The sequence below is a fragment of the Lineus longissimus genome, chromosome 3 (assembly GCF_910592395.1).
Source record: "Lineus longissimus chromosome 3, tnLinLong1.2, whole genome shotgun sequence".
NCBI lineage: Eukaryota > Metazoa > Nemertea > Pilidiophora > Heteronemertea > Lineidae > Lineus > Lineus longissimus.
The window spans coordinates 4934657-4955448 of NC_088310.1; the positions used below are offsets into that span (position 1 = coordinate 4934657).

The following is a 20792-nucleotide window of genomic DNA, read 5'->3' on the forward strand; positions in this document are numbered from 1 at the left end:
GATGTTTTACGGTATAGTACACCGCTGGTTCAAGAGGAGAAGACAACAAACGCTAAGCAATTCTACCACAAACCATTTCTGCAATCAGGACAGATTTATTGGAGCCACGGTCAGAGGTACATCAGACTATTCATCACTCGCTAAATATTGTGATTGTGGTCGTTTGTGCTTGATAATGAAGAGCTGCCAGCAAAAGTATTCATCAAGCGTATTAGCAAGAAAGTGCAGTCAAGGTGCCTTCATACATTGTAGGTCAAAAGAATAAAAACCTTCTGGTACAGAAATATAGAAATATCATAATTTTTTTATAAAACAACAGGTCAACAATCACATCCGGTTCACCCGGTTCTAATGAATGTAGAGTCGAAGACGCTAATTGGAAAGGACCACGACACCAAGAATCCCCCCAGTGACATTTCGAGACACTCGCAATCATATGTAATTTCACGCTTTGACTCATCCCAATTATGTGCTCTGAGAACCACAGATATACAGGATACACAGCTGATATATTATCCATGATCTCTTTCTGAAAGCTCGTTAAAGCGCGAATGAGAAGTGATAGCCTGATATGATTCGTCAATAGGAATAACCACGGTTACCCAACTATAAAACATCTTAAAATATGTACACGCCAGTGTCAACCGCAGGTCGTCAGTTGAAACCCCGAGGTCAGTCAAATTCTTTTATTGGTAATAAAACAGGGCGACTTTCTCTGACAGCGTACTCTGTCAGGTTTCCCCGGGGTCTCTGGTTTCCTCCTACCTTACATTACATTTCCCGAAAGTGTTTTAATAGAGCTTCAGTCGAGGATCAGTAGATTGCAACTCATTTTTTACAAAAAAGTGAGCCTAAAAATATATTTGTAATCATGTTAAACAGAATTGATAGGGAGTCAAGCTCAATGTGGTCAACACTGCTGGCTACGCTAATTGAGTACGATCCCGGGTGAGAACCCGGATATTGCTTTTTCGGATGTAACGGCGGGGATTCTAGAAACGAAAATTCCTAGTTCTTCTCAACACAGCTTGTGAACATCCGAGAGTCTGTCGGATGAGACTGTGCCCCCATTCATTGTACAGTCTGACTCACTCATATCACTATTACCGGTAACACCTACTTCATCAATAGCATCCCGCGAAGTTACTATTTATAGCTCACAAGGTCATTTGCATAAGATATTGATGACGTTTTAGTCACGTGACAGTCGGACATCGACACTTATTTCTACGCATTTGAGCTTATTTCAAAGTCAATTATCTTTGACCCTGCATTGTTTTTAGCATGAATGATACCATAGAGTCAGAGAGAGAAATATTAAGAACAATTATGTAGTATTTCTAACACTCGGACATGTGCCAGATTGAATCTAACTGCCCTAGTTAGAAAGCCTAAATCCATTACGAAACCGCATGTTTGTCCGACATTGCCTGTAATTCAGCGATGGGGAAATAGAGGGCAGCAGCTGCAGTGACGTCATCTTCGCGGAATGCTATTCGATATCTTATATATTATATAGACTACATGTAACGCACCAAACCCTTATAGCAAAAAAAGTGTTGACCTTTTGAAAAGGAATTTTCGGTCAACATAAATATGCACCCCATAGAGGATATTCAGTGACTGAGGGAAAAACTCCTAATAAGGTTTTCAGATCATGCACTGGTTTTTGATATTCATGACAGTGTACAGTATTTGACAGCTGGCCGGTACATGTACATGATAACATCCATAGGCCTGTATACCAGTATTCCATGAAGATCAAGAACAGGGCGAAATAGACCCCAGGTTGTAACACAATAGTAGGTGACGTCATTTACCACGAGGGAATAGCAAACTGTTTATCCACTTATGTTTTGGTTGACCTCAGCCTTATTGTTTTGTATTGAGGCTAAGCCTCGTCACGCATACATACGTACATACACCATACCATCATACATGTATTTCTATCAGTCAAACCACTGACATGCAAGGAAGAACGACGTGCAAACCTTTGCACAACTTCAACGCGATCTCCTTTCGTGTCAGTGACATTTGTACAGCGACGTATTTCTATCTGTCAAACCACTGACATGCAAGGAAGAACGACGTGCAAACCTTTGCACAACTGCAACGCGATCTCCTTTCGTGTCAGTGACATTTGTACAGCGACGGATTGTCTCTTGATTACCTTTTCAGCTCTTCTCTCGTAGGACTAGCCCACCTATAATTCTGCCATGCGACTTTACCAAGAACAAGAGAACAGATCACAGGTGGATGCGGATCACCTTTACAGCACCAGCAGTTGTGAGCCACATATATCTCCCTGTATAACCTGTACTGACATTGGTGAGGATTCAGTGCAGAGAAACGCACGATGTCACCAAATGTGAAATGTCATAGTTTTATGATATGTCATGTTAAAGTGCCGTTACGGTTCCAACCTCAGATCAGGTGAGTGATGTGCAAGTGTTGTTTTTTTCTTCCGGTTATGCTTCAATAAAATGGACACATGACCTGATAAATCGTTGTTATTCACATTATTTTGCTCATGATCGCCTATGCACCTGTACTGTGATCAGACGGTTGGAGCCTAACTGCAGTTGCGTGTAAACGCTCATCGCACTTTGGAAGCGGAATACTCCCTGGAGAATATAACACTTCCAAGTGCAGAGCGAACGGGGAGGAAGAGGAAGAAGAAGAAATTATTCCCTTTGATCAACTGCAAACGAATCTGAACATCATTTTATCAGTGTTGTGTTTGTAGCTGCGTGTGGTCATATTCTATCAAAGAACACTCTAAGATAAACATTTTCTTTAAGAGCCATTTCAAAATATCTCCATAACGAGTATTAGTATTTTTAGAATAACATTTTCTTTGGTTTATTTTTATGTATGGTATAATGGTGCACTAGCAAAAATAAAAAATAACTTGATCACTTTCATGCGCGGGGTTACCGACCTCTCAACCTCCTTATTTGATGTGTGTGTATTCTCATCGCGTGGTTGAATAAACTTTATATTAGTATTTTGCCTTAATGATTTTTTCTTTCAACTGAACAAACTAATCTTGGAGATAAACACAGCTGCTGCTTTTACACTGACGGAAAAGTTTCCATTTTGGTTTCAAAGGGAAAAGTTGCACGCCTACAGATCGAAATGAACATAAGTAGGCTACGCATTGCGTTACAATGGCTTAAACATTAAGTTTATTATTCTTGTCAATACGTCTGATGAGACCACTGGGCAGGCTCGACCCTAATAGGATCTACTTCACAGCGTTTCCTCATACCGACAAGCTACATTGGTCCAAAGGGAGACCCGAAAGTTCCTCGTGTTTTCGATCCACGAACTGCCGGGTTAAGAATTTCATGTCTTCAGTCCTGAAGATGATAGCGATTGTGTCGCAAGATAGACTCGCAAGATATCAAAGTAGGCGTATGATTCTAGAACCTACACTTTTCAATGGTAAAAAATCGTAAAATTGACGACTCCATCCAATGTATTCGGTATCAAGAACCTACTGATGATGCTGGTAGACCAAAATAGAATCCGTCAGGCTTTGATGAGCAAGGCGTACACAATGCTTGAACATAACATAAACTTCTCTGTGAAAAACGATCATGAACACTGCCGTGTTTATAAGTATATACGTTATTTGACATTTACATCGGGATCAATTTATCGATTAACCTGCCCTTATCTATACTTGATTCTTGTAATGAGGTGATTTTGCATGAAGTTTTCATGGATTTATGTAAAACCTATAACGGGTATTGCGATATTTTGTAAGGTTCAAAGTGACCTTCTAAATGTTAAAGTTTGACAATCATGTGAAGTTATTTCATCATATACAGGTTTGATACGATGATCAGAAAAAAAACCCATTGCGATTATATCCCATGCAATGGAAACCTATCCAGCGGGTGATTGCAACAACGCACGTGTTACCATGGTAACGGGTTTGTTATTTCACGCCCCACTACACACCAATCACCTAAAAAAATGATTTTGTTCTGCGATTTTGCCTGTATTCAGTGCGATTCTAGCTAAATCGCTTCCAGTGAATACTCTTGACCGCGCGGGACTTTCAACATCAAGCCCTTTGGCGCGGTTGTCGACTTATTTTCGTATGATATGAGAACAATTAATACAACCAAATGATACTGGCCCGAGTGCAATTTTTCCAGGGCGATGCCAAACCGAACGCATCACGTACGCAATACACTTTTCCATCAACTTGAAAGATTTAATGACACTTCTTTCGTATCTATTTTGATCAAAATCGACCAACACAGATTATGCTGACCGGTAGGAGTTTCCAGTGCGATGCCGTACGACCGTGAGCTTGAACTATCATTAATTATCTAGGTTTCGTTTGGTAACTCTGCAATACTTTATGGTCAGCAAAACTAATGACCAAGCCTATTCATAGAAAACCATTAAAGCTAATAGCACTGGTGTGAAACACAAAGCCAACATTGTGCACATTGATTAGCAAAGTGGCAGGATGTTCTCTCATCAATTAGATATCTGGTTATATAGGGTCACTCTCCTTGTTTTAGTGCATAGATGCAAACCAAATGAATTCATTCGGGCACGCTTCAATGTTTCGTCGATTCATAATGAGCGTGATACTCGTATTGTGGTGAACAAACCGGATGGAAATATCTTAATGTACACCAACAAAGCAAAAGTCGAACATTGGCTAATTATAAGCAAAATGTCCGGATGCTCTCCCATCACTTAATTATAGATATCTGGTTGTATCTGATCATCTTCCTGTGGGTGCGTGATCTCCCAATGAATTGGCTATGACACGCTCAAGTCTGTGTTGCAATCGGCAACCGTACGGATAAACATTACAGCAAGTGAGGAAGGAAAAAACATTACATGGTTGACAAGTCCCTAAAAATTGCTGTCCCGATGGTAGATAATTGCAATGTAACTTATCGGCATAATTCCCGGAAAAGCAAGGCTAATGCATCAAAACATTGCTCTCGTGTTATTCGTATCGAAGCGCTAAGCATAGATGTAAAAGCCACTTGTTGTCCTTTACTCCTAAAAGAAATGGGATTGGTATTTACCACGAGGTAAACGGCTACAGTTATTCATTTCGAACCAAAGGAACTAATGGTTATAGAGGTATTGTATTATCACATGAACAGCTTCTTCAGCTAGTTGACATATCCAGCGGCGCACTTTGTAGAAGTTCTTTATGGAGAAGACTTTGACAGAGAGCACAAAACTGTAAATCGATATGTGCACTTAATATTTCAAGCAATACAGGATAGAAGCATTTGTGATACTGTAAAGGCTATGGTGCATATAACATTAAGTATTTCTGTACAAAAGTGAGGTAAAAGCATTTACTAAAGTTTTATTCGAACCACCCATTAAAACTTCAGAATATCTAACGGGCTAAGCTCCCAACTGGCCTCAGGATTCGCCTATTATTCTTAAGGTTGCTGACCAGAACAGTATACTTAACATTGACCTGAGGCGTCTTCTGGTATTGTTCGGTTCCATCCAGCAATTCAAGAAATAGATTATTTAAGTTATCATCACCTAAGATTGCTCTCAGCAGGAGAAATGATGCTATTTGATCAGCCAAGCCATGGTATTCAAGGGGAGAAAGTAAAATGGTCGCCGCGTGGTATTTACGATTACCAAAAGCCACGGCATATTATATGTATGCACTGTTACCCTAAAAATGTTTGTGCCTAATTGTTTTTGCGAATCACAAACATTTCTAAAAAGAGTTAGATTTTCATATATTGTTTTAATTTGGTAGTTTAAAAAAAACAAATAACGAATTAAGTGTTATTCACCAAATCCGAAAAAATAAAAAACGCCGAAAATTTAGCGTTTAACAGTAACTTCGTAGCAGAGAAGCAGTTAAACTTACATCAGAAGAACATCTCAATTTCAGTATTACTTTCAAAGTTTTCAATCGACCAAGAGTATGATTTAGAAAAATCATCAATGAAATAAAGCCTTATTATTCCTCACTCTGATATCGTTGTCAGGAATTACCTAGATTAAAGAATGTAGTTGACTATTTTATAGTCTCATCGAGTCGGTAACATCGCCGAGAAGTGGTTTATTGCATTTCGAATCGAACATGTTGAGTTACAATTCTCTAGTGGTATAATAACTTCAAATAACATAATAGTCTCGCCTCGTCGATAATGCCTTCTGGCGTTAAAAAACTCAGTCGCAGCTGCTACGGAAGCCCATCACTCGGACAAAGCAAATGGTGACTTTCCGTGGCAACCTACATCAGAGTCGTCTGCTTATATGGACATACAGTATGTATGCCAGAAGTATAACATGTGCGAAGTCTTCTATGGCTTTGTCTTGCTTTGATCAAAGAATCGTTTGCCATATTGACTGAGACGTCTGAGAGATCAGAAAAAAAGATCAAGAAGTGCCGCATTACATGTAGATCAACATACATTGCGCACTCATGACGTGACAATCACGGGTCACCCGCTTCTCAGACAAAATTGTGCGTTGAGCGCAACCTCTAGCCCTTTTGAATTGCTGATCAAGACGTCCCAAGTTGCATTGAGCGACAGAGACTTGACATCAATTTTGTTCGCCGTGAGTTTTGACGCCATTTTGGCGGTAATGAGTGGACGTACATTGTAATTTCTGAGATATTTTTAGCCTGAGTGCGAAGCGGTATTATAATAGATTGCTTCTTGTCAATATCGAATGGCAGGTTATGCGACATTCATGTTTCCCCTTCCTTATCATTAATTCTGTCTTTCCCGCCCATTTAGCTAGATTGCCTGGTCCATGAAGCCACGACATAAACACCATTAATTGCTTAACTATTAAGGTAATTGACTGGAAACAAGCTAGTTAGATATACTAACCACTTATTCGACGATAGAGCCATTTAGCTAAGTGAGGCGATTGCTTGATCTAGCATCTTTTTTTCTCGGGCCTTGACGGGAGTGAATGACGTGTTCACGATTTCTGTCAGATCGCAGTCACCACAGCAACATTAATCTGATGCAGTGCCCCAGCAAAAACTATGCAATTAGAAGGTTGCCAGGATCGGGAAGCGTGGATCTGGTTGCACGAATTGTGCGTTTGCAAAACATTGGCATACATGTACTACTTATCCAAACGCCCAGACAGCAAATACGTGGAGAGTTAATATCGAATAGATTTTTTGTTATATTTCCATTAGTTGTATAATCTCTGTTTTGTATTCATAACTCGTTCAAAAAACGTAAGTATGGGACATTTTTCACGCCCATTAATACCCCAGAAAAAAACACGATGTGTGGTGCTCCTGACGGTAATGGTTCGGATGGATGTGATTCCGGTTTTTGTTTGATAGTCGGTACGAGGGTAGAAATATGATAAGTCTCGATTTGTTCTGGTCCATTAGTGTATGTTATTACGCCATAACCGTGAATATGAGAGAGGCTCGGTATCACCGAACTTTAATGCCAGTTGATAGGCTACTCATTCCGGTGGGATAGCATTCATTTCCAGTTGATCAATGTTTGAGCATATACCATGAACAGAAGTGGCGTTAAAGGAAACGCTTAGAAATATTGGAGTGATTAATGGCGCGGTAGAAAAAGCCTTGACTGAGACTGAAATAAGTCCTCATTTATAAATCTAAGCAGTTTCGAAAACCCAGTCAGTGTCCCCAAGTGGGTTTATCGCGACGAACTTCTTTATACTCGCAAGCTAGCCTGAGCCCTGTATAATGATGCAACCATAAGAGGCTTGATTTGACTCATTCAATGGCATAATTTGAAAAATAAAGCACGTTACATGAACATGTAACTTTATCGCCAAAATAACGCAATTTCTTTCTCAAGGAAGGGGTTAGGATGAATTCTGTGTTTTTCAACCTCATCACTCGCAGTATGAACCCTAAAAAATTATAAAAAATTAAATTGGTTGTAATTTAACGCTAAGTACCAATTGCTTGAAAGCTGTTTACCTGAGAAGTTGATTGAGTACCACATTCATGCGAACTCGCACTTCCTGAGTGCCTTTCATTCTTGTGCGTTGAGATCTCTAGGCGGGAGGTTTGTTAAACATCACATCATCGGAAGTCAAATATCATAGCCGTAAACTGATCAACGTAACACGAAGAAAAAAAGTTACAGTGTTTTGAAGCGAAAATTAGTGGCATTCACCGTCATCCGCAAAGTCTAGTAAACAGCTGTCTGTTTGGTTTGTATTACTTCAGAAACTACAATGATTAAAAAGAAGATTAACAAACGTAACACACTGGCATAATTTTCCCAGGGACGTGGAAACGGATCTCGGGTCTTGGCATTAAGGCAAGTTTTGCAAGCCATACAAAGAGGTACCAACAGGGATGTATTCATTTTAGCGAGGTTTTTGCTCTGAAAATTTCCGCAATTGCTCCTCCAACTGTATATAAAAAAGATTTATGAGTATCACGTATGCGTTAGTGACAACGAATGATCGTATACGTCGTTGGTACGGGATTGCAAAAGCTGCCTATAACTGTAGTAATTTTATTTTCTGGGCACGTTGTTCCCGCTTGGTGGTACTCATGTTTACTGTCCTTCCTTTCTTATCACTGTTAATATTAATTCACAATAACCGCCTAATGTTAGCTGCGAGAGATGTTCAATTTCGTTGAATAATTCACGTTGACTTCATTATTGTTGTCCCAGGCACCACGCTGATAGATATAGGCCATACCAGCATCCGTATTATTCATTCCAAAACTTACGCATCTCTTTATTCGATGGTTTGCTGTTCACATTTAACAACTCACGGAGAACATTACGCAATGTGAAATCTTAAAATGTGTTTGAAGTTAAAAGATGATAAGAGTTAAGGCCAAATAGCTGAACCTAAGTCCCGTATCAAGTGCCTAATCGAATCAATATACCGTTTGCGGCTCAAAATACATTCGCCTGAGTCTTTTATCCAAACAAGAGAGGGGTGAAATGTACTTCACGCACTCCTCAATTTCACCAGTCAGAAGAGATCAGCCTGGTCTATTGTTATCGGAAATCTCTCCCAGAAGCAATACAGTATCGATTTGGAAACGTGTAGTTGTAACATTTTCTTTCTTCTCAATGTGATTCAGCACTTAGTGTTGCATCCGTGAGAAACTATAGGACTGGAAATATATTTTTTTCAATTTAGGCAGAACGCAGCCTGCTAGGTTTCAAACCAGCTTTATTTTACCGAAGTATAAAAGTGTTGATTTTACTTGAAACTAAACAGCTGCGAGTTGCTACACAATTCTTACGTAAACAATTCACTGCAAGGCTTGTTAAAAAAACACCCACGCACTATAAGTCGATACTAAGTGTACTATCATAACGCATGTACCAGACCTATACTTATAATTAATTTGTTCTTTTTCTGCATCCAGTATTTAGTATCATCATCATTATCACTCAACCAAAAAGTGAGGCACAACACAATTACAACATAATATCATTTTGACTAATACCACTTCTTGCCTTTTGCCGAGGGCATGCAGTTACTGTATATATTGTACCACAACATTGGATACTCTGACTTACCCAATGAACATAGCTACTCCAACCTTGGCAATATCCTGCTTTAGAATGGTCCAAGTGTGTATAATTAATCCTTTCTGTTCCTCAGTCAAGGGTGGAGGGTGTACTAGAGACCTCCTTCGATTCCTCTTCCGGATTGGAGTCAAGCTGATCTTAAAAGGTAACTTATCCATAAAAGCTCTCGTCCCGTTAGCAGACGGAGCTTGGTGGTCTTCTTCTCTCACTCTGCTGGGTTGTGCCCCCATTTTTATAGATTAAATCATACAGACTCGGCCCTTCGGATTGCAATCTCTTGTAAGCCTATTTGTATCCACATTGAGTCAATCCAGGTGTTTCCTGAAAATAATTGAACTCCCTGCAAAATATACCGTAAAACGATAATTTCAATTACCTCCAAGTTTTAAAACCGAACGAACACGTAGTCAGAAAAAGAGGAATTTTAAAAAGACGACTTGAACCAAACTATGATAATCTAGTTTGTTATAAGATTTGTGGTTTGAACGTTGATGATCGATTGGATGCGCTTCGGAAAATGCTGAAAGCTACCGAGAACTAGCATGATTCTGCCGTGCGCTCTGGTGGAAAATGTTGGAATTTAACATAGCAAGGAGAGCATACAATAGCTAACACTTGTATGGTAATTGCGGTAACATCTGCCAAGCGGCAGAGCAAGGAACCAAATGTTGTATTTACAAACCCCGCCAAGGATACTGGGTACCACATGCGCAGACCACAAACAAGCCGAACTTGGCGTGACGTCAGCATGATGTCATTTTGTAAACGAAGACGCCGCCTATCAGCAACAGAAGACCTCACGTCCTACTCGATGACGCAGTGACGTCTTCTGCATCGACAGTGGTGAGGATAGGCCTACGCACTTGCGATCCTGTTTCCCGTTCCTTTTTTACTTTCAATTGTTCGGCGGTCAAAATGATCAAGATTTCAAGACTGTTGTATGTCTTGATTGTTATTGCTCTGTGGGCCGCATTTCTACTATCTTCCGTGAAACTTTCTTTGACGATCAGCACAAGTGGATGGGCAGAATGGGGAGATTGGAGCGCGGGATGTCCGCGGCAATGCCATCAAGAAAACGGCTACCAGAAACGTACCCGTGAGTGTTATTTCTGCGTTACGCCTGGGTCATGTACAAAGACAGCGAGTACAGGAACACCTTGCGTCGGCGGCGGTGACCCGGACGAGACACGAATGTGCTATGAACCAACATGTACTGGCGCAGGTATCTTTGACGGCTCCTGGACGGCCTGGACAAAATCCTCTGAATGCATCCTCCCAAAGAATGCTCCATTCTGTCAAGGCTACCAGGTCGATCAAGTTGGTATGAGGAGGTATGAAAGGACATGCAGTGGATCTACACGCATTCCGAAGCACAAATGCACTGATGTAACCGGCCATGGTACAACTGTGAAAAGAAACTGTTCATTGCCTTGCCCAGCCCGGAACGGAGGGTGGTCTCAATGGGGCAGGTGGAGCCGTTGCTCTGTCACTTGTGGTAAAGGATCATACGTACGGAGAAGAAAATGCATGGACCCTGCTCCCATGGGTGCTGGGAAGGAGTGCGCAGGGAAAGCTGAACATTCCGCTGGGTGCCAAATAGATGTGAGCTGTCCCATCGATGGGGGCTGGAGTGGATGGAGCGAGTGGAGTTGTAGTGTGACGTGCGGGGGAGGAACCGGTGAGTATTCAGACATCAGTTTCAGTTGCAAAATTAACCGTCTGTCATGTATAACATGTAGCCTGTGTCAATGATGAGCATAGGAAACCTATCTTGCAGAATAGGTCAACATTTTGGGTGGGTCGTTGTATGAGCGAAATCTTGAAGTTGAATGGATTAAAACTGACGGAGGGACAGGATATAACATTTCTCAACATCATGGAGGAAGCTAGGCCAAAATGGTTTGGTATGCCTCATTAACTGATGCAACTATGAGAAAATAAGGAAACTAGTGGACAAACGTTGACATTGTTCCCAGTATAAGTGTTGATCTGTAACTAAGAGGTGCCTTTTCTCCGGGGAGTATTCCTTGCGGGTGGGACAAGCTTTTCTGCGTAAATGGAAGACTGCCCCCAGGCGAGGCGCCAATTGGAGTTAGTGACTCCATCTTCGGCAAGAGCAATATAATAAAAGTCATTGTGTTTCAGCTAAAAGGAAAAGACGTTGCGACAATCCACCTCCGGAACCGGGCGGAGGCAGTTATTGCGACGGAAACAGCACTGACATTCAACACTCCTGCAATAATGCTGCCTGCCCGGAGGTTGGCGTGATAACAACATCGATCCTTTCTTCAAAGATTAAAGCAAAAATCTGGAAGACATTACAGACTGCTGATACAAGTTACCAGATAAAAGAGGGACAGAATCTTCAAATTCAATGCCCCACCGACGTAGTGGAAATGGTACGAAACGATTTTCCTTCAGCTGAGCTTGTTTGGACGAAAAATACCAACGCTTTGGATGTAGACCCTAAACGCGTCGTAAACTACAAGGGCCAGTTAATGTTCAGCTCCCTCATCCCAGGGGACAGCGGTGTGTACGTCTGCGAGATAGAATATGAGCCCCCTCTGTCGCAGACCATTGGTATTTACTCCGTTGTGGTAACGTCAGAAAAACCAACGCTGAAGGCTCCAAAAAAATCGATGACCGAATTTGCATGCAATGCTGAACCGTTTACTGACCTTCTATCAAGTATAACACGAACTTGGTTTCACAACGGTACAAAGTTCCATTCTGTAGTAGCTGGGGACGTAGATGAGGAAGAAGTCATCGATGAAAAAAATGCTGATCGGGTCAAAGGTGACGGCGACATGCTGGAGGTGAAAGAGGTGATAGCAGAGGATTCTGGTGTATGGGAATGCCGGGTGACTGACAATCCTTCTCAACGGGTATGGACAACAAGTTGGATACGGCTCAACGTGCTACCTGAGCTTAGTGGGTGGGAGACATTTTCGTCAAACCCTGCTCAGTTTGGAGCAGTCATTGGCGCGGTTATTGGTGTAGTTTTAATCGTGTGTTTGATTTTTATGTGCCGGTCGAAACCTGATGTAGACGAAGCGGAAAAAGCCGTCGAGAAGATGAAGCTGCTGGAAGGACAGGTAGAGAAGGATGGAGAATTAGGAGCGGAGGAAGAGAATGGGGGCGAAGTGGAGGACGAGAATGAGGAGGACGATTGGGCCGAGGAAGAGAATATGGAGGAAGGAGAAATGTACAATCAACGTGGTTATTATTATCAGAAGGTGAAGGCACACACAAACTATGGGGACAATATGTGATTTTGCAACATGGACTCTGAGTTCCAGGGGCACGCTATTCGTTGAAAAAAACAACATGCTAGAAATTATTGTTGTTAATTAAGTGAAAAAAAATCGTGCTTACGGACAGACTACGAATACTGTTGCATCAGTAGTCAAGGGGCCGTCCAGCAATCCACTGCTGGTGTGCAACTGATAGGACTAACCACGATCGGACAGCTGTAACAAGCAAGGCCAAAAAGAGACAGGCCTTCCTAAAGCCGCAAAGTCGTGATAGGTTAGATGATCGTCTGCCGCACGCCCAAATATTTCATTTGTTTTCTCTCGGTGCACATGAGGGTTCACTACGATTGTGAGGAAATCATGACCTACCAATTCGAAACATGCGCACCAGATCGTGCAGTTAAGTCCGTGTATATACGGCATGCCTGATATATGGTAGACTAAAACCAATCGATCGAATTTGAAGATACTGGTTCAGTACATTTAAACATCTGTTAAGACTTCACAACTGTCACCATGGTCACGCAAGTCATTCTGAATTGTGAATCTGTTTGAACTGAGGTGTCTTGTTACTGATCCAATGAAGATACAAGCAAGAGTGGTGTAGAAGGAATATAACAAGCACTGCGGAATATACAAACTAGTATCGTCTCAAAGGGAAAAACGCCTGGAAGTCAGTTGCAATTTGGAAAATTATATATCAACGGATAACTGCTGCACTAACTGCAGGTGAGTTATTGGGCTTTTGTGTTCTTCGCGGGTGTTTACACGTGTCTTTTTACCATATGGTTCACTATCATACACGTATGATACAATATGTACATGGAAAGAAAATGGCGCAGGTCTTTATACATATAGATTGGACAATGCAAAGACGGGACAGAGATAATTTAGGCCTACAGCAAATCTTGAAGTAATGTTAGGCTAACTGCAACCGGTTTTGCATAACCTATTGATAATTTCTACGTCATTTGCAGGTATGCTGCTTCTGCTACTCCTGACCATAATCTTAGTGTCCTCTCCCTGTCTCTCTGAGCCTGATCATCATGGGAGACGTGGTCAAAAACGTAAGGACGGTTCTGATGTTGGAGTACTGGACACAGAGGTTGTGCAAGAAAAGCAGTAAGTTCAGTTATATGCTGTGGTGGCGTCGACTTATCTGTGGTATTAGATATTGTTCTTTAATTTGATATTTGGCAGATAATACTAACATGTCGTTAGTATACTTTAAATCGGAAGATACATTCGTCGGGTGTCCAATGTCCGCATTTGGGGCATGCCTGAGTCGGCACGTGACGGCTATAGATCGTCGTGACTTCAGTTTCTTTCGATTGGCTTTGTATTATCAAGTATGTCTTTAGTTAAACTTTCTTTTGTCAGGAGGAAATAACTATTTCCTCTTGGTGTCGTTTATTTTGAAGGACGATTCTTATTACGCCTGTGAACAAGGGGTCAAACCTGTGCACAACTACAAGCTAGTATCTAATGTCTCTATTTTCTCCATCTACCATCGTTCTAGCCATATGCAAGAACATCTTGATGAAGCAGGAATTAAAGTCGACTATGAAGCAATGGCACCACAGGAGAAGATGTTTTACTTTTTCAGGTAAGTGATTACTTTTTCACGTGCCGAGACAAATACGTTTTCTCAACCATATTGACCCTGTCGACCCATCAACGTCTACAAAAGGTGACCCGGACATATTCAGTAGTTAACTCCCATAACTCAACATGAATCATGAGCCGTACCGGTACCCATAATTGTGTTTGTATGTTCCGTGATAATGAGGGAAGACGAGATACAAGGGATTAAGCAAACCTGAAATTCGATTAATGATTATCACCAATACATTGTACATGTACGTTGATGTATTTGATGGTTTTCTATTGATACATCTATTATAAGTCCCCTTTCTGATGTTTGTCAGATTCCACGACACGGACAACAGCAGCACCATAGACGGGCTCGAGCTGATGAAAGGCTTCCTTCACGATGATTTCGAGAACCACCTGCATGGGCCAGAGAGGGAGGGCCATCACATCACTCCTGTGACGGAAGAAGAAATGAGACAGTTTACAGGTGAGAACCGGTGCAGAGGATTTTGGGGGCCATATACATGTAATGACAAACTAGCATAAGTAGCAACGTAATCATTATCATTTTCAGTTTTACTGTAAATGTATGGAACAAAGCAACCGTGACACATTTTTGTATCTTTTCAGAGCAAATCGACGGCGTTTTCAAAGAAAATGATCACAATAATGACGGACACATAGACTACATTGAATTTAAAAGCGTTATGAAGCTGATGATGGCTTCAGAGAGTTCATAAAAAATGTCCGATTTTTGTAATTTAGCGGCTAATTAATAGAAATGTATACCGAGTGTTTCAGTGCAGTACGGTAACTGAGGACAATAAAGTCACACCAACCAAGCAACCTATTGAGTGGGAAACCTGTTGCGTGTGAAACCTATTCGTGTTCGATCGTCAACGTCAGATCACGTCAACGTCACAAGAAGTTTTTTTGCGTTAATTCATCCACGTTGGCGAGATGCCATGGCGACGCGAACTCAGTCAACCCAGTTTCCAGTCACTTCAAAAAAATAGTTAGTAAAAATAACTATTTTATAGTAACGTTTTACTACTCTGGTAGTTGCTGTTGCACCGTCTGTGAATTTAGGTGTTTTAATTTTCAAAAGGTAATTCTTAACCATATAAATAGTTATTTTGCACAACTTTTTCGTTACTTTCACTACTTTTTTAATAACCTCACTGTTGGTGTAATAGCAACAACCAGATTAGTTGTTTTTACTAACAAGTTTTAAGAGTGTGCGTAGTTCCAATATCTTTGCTGTCACGAGTCGTCACTAATCAACGAGAAAATGTCCCATCTGGTTCCACATCCGTTGCCGCCTGTACGAGTTTTAGGAAACTCCAAAATTTCCGCTGAATTTGTGATTATTCTTCCCATTGGATTCTAAAAGTCGGCCATTATACAAGATGGACATCCTGTGGAGTAAGACAACATAGTGATCAGCGATAACAAAGTTTCTTTCTTGGTATGGTTGCTCAGAGCGAGTTGAATATCTAACACGACGTTATCTTATTCATATCAAGCTCATTCATCATGCTTACGTCAAGTTTGTGACCAACTGAACTTCGCGTTATTTCCTTCAGTGACGCCAAGTTGACATAACGCGAAGTTAAAGTTAACCGCAAATAATTGGCTTGGCTAAGGTTGGAAGCGATGGGCCATGTCAGGTTGGGAAGAAGAAAGCTCACCTATCCATTTCAAGTCCTAGTTTAGAGCAGAGGTGAGGGCCCAGGACTCTCTCGATTTCTTCTGGTGGGACATGCGATGTCTGAAACATCCCTACACTCTCTAGAGCACAGAGCGCGCATGGGTTGTGCTCACCACCAAAGGTTGTATCGGGGTTGAAATCAACAATGACGAATACGCCCTGTAAATGATATTACGTTCGGTCTAATGTACAGTGGATTGATAAGTATATGTCTCTAAAGGTGCCACTATAGCTTAATCGACAGGACCTTTAGTCATGAGGAATTTGGTGTATGGTCAACTGATAGTGGTCACTCTGACAGTGACATTTTTTGTCATTTTTGATTTTCTACTAACCTTCTATAGCTGTATATACTACCCAAATATTCATTGAAAAAAATATGCTTTTCAGACTGCGACGCCGAGGCGGTGGCGGGAGAGGTCCCCCTGCCACCACCCATCCACAAATACACACACCCTCCCACACCAAATGTGTAGCGAACGTATTCTGGTGGCAGTGGTTCTTGTGACGTTGGTGGTGTTGAAGGGCCTTGCACAAAAAACCACAAAATTGTAATGATTGACAATGTGTGCTAATATTATTCTTACCTCTTGTGCCTCCTTCAAGATCTCTGAAAGAAGGGCAACAGTCTCCTCCTTGAATCCCTCTGGGATTTTGGAAGCCTCAACGTTCGTCTTAATAGTCAAAACGGGCATGGTGCCGCGCAGAACTGATAGAAATATCGCACAGGCTTGTTCTATAAAATTGTACGAGGACAATTTTATTCACAACTTACTTACATGCATATAGTCTATTTTGAGAACAGAGATAAATATGTATTTATACATGATGTACACAAGTTATATGCCTCGTTCCACGCACCAACGCACCTTCTGACGCCCCACTCCAAAAGATCTTTTGAAACGCCGTAGTTTCAGTCATGAAAAACTGACAATAGTGATGATATGTCTGTCATATACTAATCTATGCATGATTCTTGATTTACTCTACATGTATATAATGACACGCTGATCATGGTTTACCTATCAAAGTAAAATAAATTAAATTAAAAACACTGCTGTATGCTTAATAATTGATTTTAATGCATGTTCAATTCCAGCAACATGTATAATGATTGTGCATTTAAAGATAAAATTATATGGCATTTAAACACATTCTAAGTGGATTGTGATTTGTTCTAAATGTAAAATGTCCAAACATATTACCGAGAATGAAAAATAATTTGGTCAAAGCCACTTTTTTCAAATTTTCTCTGAATTTTTAATGCAATGACTCGCTGAATAAGACATGACTAGATGAAAACATCACTTCAATACCAAAACCAAGTTTGTCTCCTCAACTGTTAGTGCTTATTTCCCTCACCCATTATCTGTTTAACAGTGTTATGTCCAAATTTGTCCACTAATGTCACAATGTGTAGAGCAGATCACGGTCGTGTGAAGATCCAAGAATCACAGCGATCGCCCAGCCCCTAATTAACTGCATCACAGAACCGACGAAAAGGCAATATTCATATAAATTTCTATTGTATGTGTACAATGTACATGCAATTGTTCGTGTACATGGTATAGGCATTTGGTTGGGGGCTTAGCGATAGCTGATAGATCGATTGATTGACGCTGGCATATCCTCCGGTCTGATTGGAGATAGTTGTAATAGTCCAAGATCAGATTCACTGAACGTTTCTGTTACGGTATTACACATTCATGCCAATGGATTCAATCTTTCGATCGTCATACAAGATGAAATATCTGCAAAAAAGACACCACATTAAACTTGATAAACAAAAGAATGTTGAGCTTGTTGGCCTGGGTATTTATCGTTAATATCAACCACAAAACCCTGGGGCTGGGGCAGAAAGTTTCGTTACCGAAAGCTGACCTACTCTCTCTGCAGAGTGCATCTGAAGAATTGCGATTGCAGAAGAAAAAAAGGTGCATTACATTTGTTGATGGAAGTCATTTAACGCCTTTAACCTGATTTTTTATAGCCTTTAAGGATCGGGATCGATGTGTACCATTGACATGTTGATTTCTCGTGAATCCGGGGTTTTACACGAACAATCAAGTTTACGTAGCTCTTGCGGTTGTACTTTTAACAGGTTTTAGTGTTCTAATTTCGGCAAAATAAAGGAATGACAAGAGTGAAGTCATTTCTGGAGAGGAGAGTATGCTTGTTGCTTTGAAAAACGCCGGTTTCCCCTTAATTTAAACGTCAAGTGATAGTATGACGGCGGTGAGAGTTGAAAAAAACCTGCCTGTCTTTCTCGATCCCTAGTTTCGAGCGGATATGTGGTCCAAGACCCTTGGTGATCTCCTCCGCGGGGGTATGTGACGGTGAGAACATCCCCACACTCCCAAGTGTAAGCACGGCACACAGGGTGCGCTTGCCTCCAAAAGTCATGTTAACATCGGTTTCCAGGATGACGAAAATGTTCTGAAATGGAAACGAGAAAGAGCGCTATAGCCTACTCGCGTTAGTAATCAGCATGTATGTATATACGTTGAATATACTATCCCACGAACACAGGATTGTAGAAAGCTTTTCCAACCTCTACATCCTGGCCCTAGTCATTCTGTTTTTAGCTGTAGGTGTGACTAGGGGTTGATAAGCGTACCGGAAGTTAGGGAGGGCAATGACCCCTGGGAAAAGAGGTTGTCTGAGCAGTTTCGTCGGGAGGTACTTTATCTGGGTAACACACATTTGTACCAAGGCAAAAAAACCCAGGCTATTAGCATTTTATCCATGTTCCTGTCCCATCCCCTTCTTTGATATGACCTTGAAACATCACGCCTATAGGCCCAGAAGTGTTTAGATGGCTTACCTCTACTGGCTTCTTTAAGACCTGTGCAAGTAGGGTCGTCGTCTCTTCATGAAACCCTTCCGGTACCTCGGACGCCTTGACGTTCGTTTTGATAGTGAGAATAGGCATGGTAATGATATAGGTGCAGATACTGTCAAACACTAGACCTGACTTGAAACCATATAATGAAATAATGACGATTATCATGAAACCTGAAAGCATAGGCCTATACTAACATTATCTAATCATAGCCTGCCAAGTACAATATGATTGCTTGAAATACAGGTCAGGACAAGTACTTATGAAATCAAGTCCCCGTTTTTAATGAATTGCATTGTATTAACAACCTGATTAGATAGAGACCAGCTGAACAGGGATGAACCTGTTTATTATACTAGGCTATGGACTCTTTTATATCGTTTTGTATGTATCTGTATGTGTATTTTGTCATACTGGTGCAACAGTGCATTTTGTAGTACAATAAACTTTGGTATCTTGGCATGGCAATTCTGCACCGGCCACAAAACAGGACGTGCTCTTGTTTCAACACATCTCTTGGTCTGTAACCCTCTCCCGAAGTCTCTCCAAGTGGACATCAACGCCCCAGGTGGTCAATAAGTTCCTGCTGGTCCAGTTTGTGATGTCTACTGTAGTCGATTATCTAGATTATTAAGATTATGATGATCATTGACATAATGGGTTGTTTATGAAGGGGACTCGTGTGGATTTAGGAATTTATAAAATAGTACATATTAGTCTCGTCCTTTTTTAAAAACCCGCTGCCCGCATTGTGACCTTGATGCGTTCTTACTGCACAAAGGACACAAAGCAAACATCCAATCATCAACGAAAATATCGGGGGTTTTCCAATGACAAACTCATTGAGTCATTTCGTTACAATACAAAGTTACAATTTTTATTTTAGAGAAAAAATCAGAATAACATTTGTTAAAATCCAAAGTGACGATTCTGGAGTTGAAGTGAATGATCATATCGAAGTTTATTGCTCGTGTATTTGTTCATGTAAAAGTATTTTAGTTATCTCTGGTAACTGAAACCATTGACTCACCACCTGGATTGGAGGTGACGAGATCAGGGTAGGACACTTTCTTACAGGCGGCAGTGATTCCCGTTACACCATTTACAACGATGAATTAGTTGATACAGAAAAGTTACCACCTGCAGCAAAATGTGCACATGGATACAAATTTACATGCGTATACGTAGCGATGTAAAGCATTATACTGTGAGTGAGTAACTGCGTTAGAAGATACAATCAATATGCTCTGCGTGCTTGAGGAGTCGTGCGTTCTGCCACAGGTGATTGCATTTAATAGAAAATACGCTAAGCCTCGTTTTTATGGCAGCGTGTCCACCCCAAGCCATCATCGAGGACTACTACGTTTTGATTTGGCGGCGAATGTTCACTTTGAGCCTTATTTCGATCCCTCAAATTACGTCAAAAAACCCTCGGCTGGTGCCTCTACTTTCGGTCTGCATTTTTAACCTACTCGAGTATGGCTGGCGGGAGTGGACAAATATCTGAATTAAGGGTCGGGATAAATCAGATTTATACCACGACTATATTCATAATAGTAGACAGCCAATCAGAACCCCGCATTTCATGAATTATGGTGACCATTAAATCTGAATTATACCACGACATAAATGAATCAACCCACGACTATAATCGTTTTAGACCCACGACTATATTCGTAATAGCAGACAGCCAATCAGAGAGCCGAATTTATGGACGGAAGTGCGATTTATGGACGCCGGAAGTGCGATATATGGACGCCGGAAGTGCTATTTATGGCGTCCATATATCGCACTTCCGGCGTCCATAAATCGCACTTCCGTCCATAAATTCGGCTCTCTGATTGGCTGTC

General features: G+C 41.1%; 4 protein-coding genes across 4 annotated transcripts in view; 1 reads left to right on the plus strand and 3 right to left on the minus strand.

Annotated features, from left to right (window-relative positions):
• The window catches only part of LOC135485475 (uncharacterized), a 37587-nt gene extending 27504 nt beyond the window's left edge, over positions 1-10083 (minus strand). The window contains exon 1 of the mRNA XM_064767546.1: positions 9531-10083. Coding sequence (XP_064623616.1) covers positions 9531-9772 — 242 coding nt within the window. The 5' untranslated portion in view covers positions 9773-10083. The remainder of the gene's footprint in view (positions 1-9530) is intronic.
• Positions 10084-13094: 3011 nt separating this feature from the next.
• LOC135485477 (multiple coagulation factor deficiency protein 2 homolog) lies at positions 13095-15157 on the plus strand. The gene is made up of 5 exons (XM_064767549.1): positions 13095-13525; positions 13774-13918; positions 14316-14402; positions 14725-14876; positions 15020-15157. Exons 2-5 carry the CDS (start codon positions 13776-13778, stop codon positions 15127-15129), a joined length of 492 nt encoding a protein of 163 aa, XP_064623619.1. The 5' UTR covers positions 13095-13525; positions 13774-13775; the 3' UTR covers positions 15130-15157.
• LOC135485478 (macrophage migration inhibitory factor homolog) lies at positions 14945-19134 on the minus strand. Its single transcript, XM_064767550.1, has 5 exons — positions 18925-19134; positions 18358-18536; positions 16688-17851; positions 16081-16259; positions 14945-15807 (listed from the first exon to the last, which is right to left on the minus strand). Exons 3-5 carry the CDS (start codon positions 16793-16795, stop codon positions 15723-15725), a joined length of 372 nt encoding a protein of 123 aa, XP_064623620.1. The 5' UTR covers positions 16796-17851; positions 18358-18536; positions 18925-19134; the 3' UTR covers positions 14945-15722.
• On the minus strand, positions 17797-19032 carry LOC135484611 (macrophage migration inhibitory factor-like). Its single transcript, XM_064766245.1, has 3 exons — positions 18925-19032; positions 18358-18536; positions 17797-17851 (listed from the first exon to the last, which is right to left on the minus strand). The coding sequence occupies exons 1-3, from the start codon at positions 19030-19032 to the stop codon at positions 17797-17799; spliced, it is 342 nt and encodes a 113-aa protein (XP_064622315.1).
• Positions 19135-20792: the final 1658 nt, after the last annotated feature.

Excerpts from the sequence above, each read along its gene's own strand:
- LOC135484611 (XM_064766245.1), bottom strand. The coding sequence starts at position 19,032 with ATGCCTATTCTCACTATCAAAACGAACGTCAAGGCGTCCGAGGTACCG. Across the intron at positions 18,537-18,924 it reads TCTTAAAGAAGCCAGTAGAG|AACATTTTCGTCATCCTGGA; the intron begins GTAAGCCATCTA and ends TTTCCATTTCAG. Across the intron at positions 17,852-18,357 it reads CTAGGGATCGAGAAAGACAG|ATATTTCATCTTGTATGACG; the intron begins GCAGGTTTTTTT and ends TCTTTTTTGCAG.
- LOC135485477 (XM_064767549.1), top strand. The coding sequence starts at position 13,776 with ATGCTGCTTCTGCTACTCCTGACCATAATCTTAGTGTCCTCTCCCTGT. Across the intron at positions 13,919-14,315 it reads GAGGTTGTGCAAGAAAAGCA|CCATATGCAAGAACATCTTG; the intron begins GTAAGTTCAGTT and ends CCATCGTTCTAG. Across the intron at positions 14,877-15,019 it reads AGAAATGAGACAGTTTACAG|AGCAAATCGACGGCGTTTTC; the intron begins GTGAGAACCGGT and ends GTATCTTTTCAG.
- LOC135485478 (XM_064767550.1), bottom strand. The coding sequence starts at position 16,795 with ATGCCCGTTTTGACTATTAAGACGAACGTTGAGGCTTCCAAAATCCCA. Across the intron at positions 16,260-16,687 it reads TCTTGAAGGAGGCACAAGAG|GGCGTATTCGTCATTGTTGA; the intron begins GTAAGAATAATA and ends TATCATTTACAG. Across the intron at positions 15,808-16,080 it reads CTAGGACTTGAAATGGATAG|GATGTCCATCTTGTATAATG; the intron begins GTGAGCTTTCTT and ends CTTACTCCACAG.